We start from the raw sequence: 6,123 nt of genomic DNA, 5'->3' as shown, positions 1-6,123 counted from the left end.
TCTGTAAGTATGTTTATCAATATATATATATATATATATATATATATATATATATATATATATATATATATATATATATATGTAGAATGCTAACCTAACTGTTCGCCACTGAGGGGAGGCTGGTGAGAAGGGAGGGTAGAACAAAATTTTAAACTTGAAAATATGCTTGTGCGAGTGCCGGAGGGAAGGCGGGAGGCGTCGGACACATCGAGCCCCTGGGTTTCCAAAGTTCGATCAGGTGGTGAGCATGGTAGAACAAGAGCCTACCGCAGAGCAGTTAGCTCAGATTGCAGCTGTGAATGAGGAGGATGAAAACTCCATCAGGTATAAGCCCCCAGCACAGAAGAGCATCCAGGAGATTCAGGAGCTGGACAAAGATGATGAGAGCCTTCGGAAGTATAAAGAGGCCCTGTTGGGCAGTGTGACTGTTTCTGCTGATCCCAATACTCCTAATGTCATTGAGACGCGCCTGACCCTGGTGCGCAGCACTGCGCCTGGTCCCTTGGAGCTAGATCTGACCGGCGACCTGGAGAGTTTCAAGAAGCAGTCATTGGTGCTGAAGGAGGGTGAGGAGTACCGGATAAAAATATCTTTGCAGGTGAATAGGGAGATCGTGTCAGGCATGAAGTACATCCAGCACACTTACAGAAAAGGCATCGAGACTGACAAAACTGACTACATGGTAGACAGTTATGGGCCTCGAGCAGAAGAATATGAGTTCCTCACCCCTGTAGAGGGGGCTCCCAAAGGCATGCTTGCTCGTGGCAGCTGCAACATCAAGTCTCGTTTCACAGAGGATGACAAAACGGATCACCTCTCATGGGAGTGGAACCTCACTATCAAAAAGGAATGGAAGGACTGAACCTATGGCCCTAGAGAGGGAAGGAGGGAGGGAGGGAAGCATCCCCAGACAGTGGCCACAGGAAAATCCCACCCTGACCCCAATTCCCTGATCCTACTTTCCTCCTCAACCCCTAATCCCATACCAAAGTGCTGACAGGGGAGTCCCCACCCCCACCTGTCTTCTCACCCCCTCCACCCAGTCTTTCTCCTCTTGGGCCCCTTCTCAGCCTCCCAGGTGGTTATCGTCGTTTTTCCTGTTGCTGCTTCAGCCCAGTATCCTGCTTGGAAGTGGGGGCTTCAGCCAAGGCCTAAACTTCCTTCAAGTCCCCAATTCTTCCCTTGGGTCAAAGGGAAGGGGCTCTGTCCTGGGCTTCTTCCCTCAGCTGCTGCAGCCCTACCAACAAATCATGTCTTGTTTCCTTTGAGATTGGGGGGACCACAGAATCAGGATAGTGAAGAGACCTCTAGCTGTTCTGCCCGCTCTGTGTGGCCATCTAAGCCCTGTCAGTTCATTCATTGCTGTCTGTAACCGTGTAACCATGATGCCTTAACATGTGGAATGTGTGCTATGTGGGGAGAACTGCTCCCCCCAGTCACCAAACTCTGGCTCCCCTGTGTCTGCATGAGCATGTGGTTCCTTATCCCCAACTTCCTTCCACTTCCGCTAATTACAGCGACTCACATTGTCTGTGCTGCTGTCCCTTCTCCTTAGCTTGCCTGGGGTCTCAGCCCTAACCCCCTCTCCCAGACCAGGGCTCCAGGAACTGCCCCCAGCTGGTAAAAGCTGAACTGCCAAATTTCTAATCTGTTCTCTCCATGCCCCACTCCCTTCACTCCCTGGGGACCTGGGGAGGCTCTGACTTCCTCAGCTAGGTCACTCTCCTGTGGTCAGGGCAGCACTCCTACCTAGGGAGTCTCTAGGCCTATTTGAACAAAGACCTCTGAAGGACAAAGCCAATGGTTGAGCCTTACTTGTCCCTCGCTGGAGCTCTCAGCCCCTGCCTTGTAATCTTGTACCTGGCCTGTCTGTTATGTATTGCCTTGATTTGTGTGGACATGCTCAGCTGGCCCCTCCTTCTCCCTTGAGATCTGGGGCTACCATCCCCAACCAGGGCCCACCCTCACCCCCATAAGGCTTAGCCAAGTTAGACATGGGTCCAAGTGCACACAGATTAGGAGCTGTGTCTCCTGTGCCTCCCTTCCCTTCCCTCTCTCCCCGCACTTTGCTGCCACCAGTCTCTTGTTTGGTGTCACAAACTTTAGAGGCCCTTGGTAACAGGTTTGGAATTGCCTGGCTACTTCTCCTTTTCAGATTGGGGAAATAAACTCTTAATGTAGGGGGAAAAAAAGAAAATATGCATGTGCAAATGGATGAAAATAAATACATTTTTAGAAGATAAAATATAATTATCTATGAAGATCAGTGGCAATGTGCTGGTAAAATTCTTAAAGCCGAAAGTCAAATCTTTACTTTTCATTTAACAAAATCACTTTAATTTTCATTGTATACATATATCTATAGACCACAGTTGGCCAAAAAGAGAAGAAAATCACTTTATACTGAGTTTGACATATATACATATATCATCTCTCTCTTTCTCTCTCTCTCTCTCTCTCTCTCTCTCTCTCTCTCTCTCTCTCTTATTCTCATACTTTCTTACACTTGTTATCTATATTATTCATTTTTCTATATGTGGAGGTATGTATCAATAATAACTTTGTGAACAATTAAAAATAGAAAGGAAAATTGATTAAAGAAGCAATAGACTTGCCAAAGGCAAAGTATATGTATGTAATCTCATTATATCCCCCAACAGCCTTGTGAATAAATGATGCTATTATGCTTATTTTCAGATGAGGAAACTGAGAACAAAAGAAGTTAAGAGACACCATTTATGAGGCCAAATTTTTATTTAGGTATAATTCTAGTGCTTCAGTTAGTATAGTCCCCTCAGTTAATTTCCAAACCACTTGCTCTTTGTAAAATGAGATTAATTATTCAGTGTATCAAAGACAAAATATTATTTTATAGAAACATCAAATTTTGATGCAAGGAAGAATGTTGAGGGTTGGTATAAATTATAAGCTAGGTTTTTCTCTGTATTGGATAGAGTAACCAGACTGAAATAAGAAGATTCAACTTCTGAATTCATGTCTGGTCTCAGACGCTTATTAACTATATTTCGGCCAACTCATGTAATTTTGTTTTCCTCAGTTTCTTATTGTAAACTGAGATAGGAAAGGAAATGATAAACTACCCAAAATGGGTCCCACAGAGAAGGAGACAAGTGAAATTACTAAACCACAATTACAACAGTAAATTGCTGGAACCAAAGCAGGCTATTAATTAATTAAAATAGTATAGTTTTTCTAAATACCACTTTTTCATTCAAAGAAAATGTTCTCTGCTTTTCATTTAAGAGTCTTGTAGGACAAGAGATTGTTATTTTTCATTTTTACCTTTCCAAATGGAAACATGGAAATCCTTTTCATTTGTGGATGAGAACAATGAAACCCAGAAAAGTATTCTATCCAAGGACATTTAGGAAATAAGTAGAACTAATATACTATAATTATAAATTCAACTCTGGATGGGAACTTAAAAGTCAATTCATCTAATCCTCACAATTAGCAGGTGAAGATACTTGAACCTAAGAATATTTACTCAATTTGATCAAAGGTCAGATAGTAAGAGTTAGAGACAGGATCAAAACACAGCCTCTTTGATTCCAGACTTGATACTCTTTCCATGTTTCCACATCCACGTCCTCAACCATAGGTCTAGGTTTTAGACAATTTTATGCTTTGCTTTCATTTAGTCATTATTAATTTATTGATTGAAAGAAATATTTTAATCTAAACTCAAGAAATTAATATTTTACAAAGCATAAGAGATTTTTGCTAAAGACTGACCCTTGTTTAAAAATATTTGAAATTTACTTCCAATGTGCTTATCAGGTATACTTAATAAATGTGATTTACACATGTCAATTGTAAATTAATGTTAAATCTTAAATGTCCTATGAATAATTTTCCTTAGTACAGAGAAGTTATCTGATGGTGAAGGATGAGGAAATCTTAAAATCTTTTTTAAAGTCTGTTTTGGCAAATGAAGAAAAAATCTGCTGCAAATAAATGTGAACTCTAATATCAAGTTTTTAATTGATATTCCATCATATATGAATATTTTGCTATTTCAAGGCAAAAATTATTTCTTAATCATCTATTACTTTCCATAGTTTAATGTATATAAAACTAAGATTTTGGTAACAGCTTTCATTGCTTCTTTACTAGAAAATATGAACAAAAAGAAAAAAAGTGGAAGGAGTGTCAAATTTTTATATTCTTAGACTCAAAAAATCACTTCAGAAATTAAAAGACATTTGTTCTTTGGAAGGAAAGATATGGCAAATTTGGACAGTGTAATAAACGGTATTGATAGCATTTTGCTGACAAAGTTCTGAATAGTCAAAGCTGTTTTCTTGGAGGGTTTTTTTTCTTTTTGATTATTTTTTTTTCCAGGAGCAGTGTCTAGTAGTACAACTTGGAGTAATGGGAAAACTAAGCCTTGCAGAATTGGCATTTTCAAATTGTGATTCTGAGAAAGACTTTTGAGAGTTCCTTGGAGACAAAGGGGAACAAATCAGTCAATATTTAATGAAATTAATTTGGACTATTCATTGAAAGGATAAATAAAGAAACTGAAGAAGGGACTCTGTTGGGGGCGGGGGGAAGAGGCTTGGCGGTCGCTTAGAGGGGGAAACATAATCACCTTATAAGGGAATGTTACAGAACTCGGCCCCTCATTGGGTAAGAGTTCATGGGAGGGAGGACAGAGGGGATAAAAGTGTCTGCTGAGAGGTGGGGGAGAGCGGGAATGTGATCACAGAAGAATAAAGACTGATTACCCACCTCAGGCGCTCTGTCTGGTTCTTCCCCCATCAAAGAGTGGGGGCCGGAGGTACCCCGAAGACTCATCACGCGTTGGGCTGGTGAGTAAGAGGACGGACTAGCATAAAGAAGCCGGCGTTGTAAATAAAAACCCGGCAAGTGGCCCCCGGAACAGGGACCTGATTTTGCTAGGGAACGTCTGAATCCGCTGGTCGGATTCTCCAGACAGCCTTGGTCGTTTCTGACCAGGAGGAAGGAGAGGGCGTTTACTCTCAGATATTGCCTGAGGGACATATCCCTATTGTGTTGACTATGCTTTCTTTCTCTCCCCTTTCTCCTTCTACTCTAATCACGCTCCTTGCCGTGCTGGCCTGTCTGATTGTGCCCTGCTGCCTCCTTCTCTTTTGCCGAACGGGAACTTTCCAGTTCTGCCACCTGTTAGGATTGCAGCCTCGGCTAGTAGACAGCATGGGGGGCCGGAATAGTATTCCCGCCTTTGAGCCGGAGGAAAAAGAGGCCGTTGCAGCGCAGCTTTATAAACTCTGCGCTAAGCATGGTCGTAAATTACCTATCAAGACGTGCCGTGCTTTTGTTGAGAATATCTGGAACATCTGCCCTTGGGTGCAACATAGTGGGATCCAACCAGATAAATGGAAGGTGGTAGGGCAGCAGATGGCCTCCTATAATGACACCTGCCCGGGAAAACTGACCCCCAAGGATTTTACAGTGTATAAGATAGTGGATGCAGCCCTGCATCCCCAGAAGGTGACTTTGGCATGAACAATCAGCACTCAGGTGGGTAGCTCGTTGGCGGGATCGGATTCAGAGGGCTCAGAGGAAGAGGGAAGGCCACCCCCTCCCCTGTATCCGTGGGAGGAACTTAGAAGAAACAATGGGGGAACAAGGGGCCCCCAGGGAGAAGAAAATGCCGCATGCCCCTCCTTACCGAGACAGAATGAAAAGGGGGAGGGCGATGAATGTGGCACACTTAGAGATTCAGGGCCGGAAGTTTCCGAGCGCGGGAAGGGAGGGGTGCAAACAGTCCTCAGGGGTGGCAGGAAGAGGAGCGTGAGTAGGTGGGACCGGGAGGCTGCTGACGAGGAGGGAGAAGTCCGCGCTGATTGGACAGCTGCCGCGCCCCAGGCTTGGCGGCCCAGCCAGGAAACAGAGGCAAAAAATCCCCCATGTTCCTTGTCCGCCCTTCAGAGATCCCCTCAAGGGCTCCGCCCATCCGGCCTACTTGCCACCAGTGCCTCCATAGCAATAGAGAAAGGGGAGGAGGTGGACTGGGATGACTGGGGCCTCTATCCGGTATTTACGGACCCCCTTACCGGAGCCCGAGACTACCGCCCTGTCCCTTTTAAGATGCTTAAGGAACTTAAGGAGGCC

At 44.0% G+C, this 6,123-nt stretch overlaps 1 protein-coding gene across 2 annotated transcripts; it reads left to right on the top strand.

Annotated features, from left to right (window-relative positions):
• The first annotated feature begins 247 nt into the window (after positions 1-247).
• LOC141491837 (rho GDP-dissociation inhibitor 1-like) lies at positions 248-862 on the top strand. 2 transcript variants are annotated; one of them, XM_074192622.1, is made up of 2 exons: positions 248-682; positions 797-862. In XM_074192622.1, exons 1-2 carry the CDS (start codon positions 248-250, stop codon positions 860-862), a joined length of 501 nt encoding a protein of 166 aa, XP_074048723.1. The 2 variants fall into 2 exon arrangements, with proteins under 2 accessions (XP_074048723.1, XP_074048721.1); XM_074192620.1 differs by having other exon boundaries at positions 248-862.
• The last annotated feature ends 5,261 nt before the right edge of the window (positions 863-6,123 follow it).

The sequence above is a fragment of the Macrotis lagotis genome, chromosome 6, assembly GCF_037893015.1.
Source record: "Macrotis lagotis isolate mMagLag1 chromosome 6, bilby.v1.9.chrom.fasta, whole genome shotgun sequence".
NCBI classification, from domain to species: Eukaryota; Metazoa; Chordata; class Mammalia; order Peramelemorphia; family Peramelidae; genus Macrotis; species Macrotis lagotis.
Note: the sequence above shows the minus strand (reverse complement) of the source record. Positions and strands in the feature narration are given on the sequence as shown.

What these genes read in the sequence shown, in the direction of transcription:
- LOC141491837 (XM_074192620.1), top strand. Translation starts at nt 248, where the DNA reads ATGGTAGAACAAGAGCCTACCGCAGAGCAGTTAGCTCAGATTGCAGCT.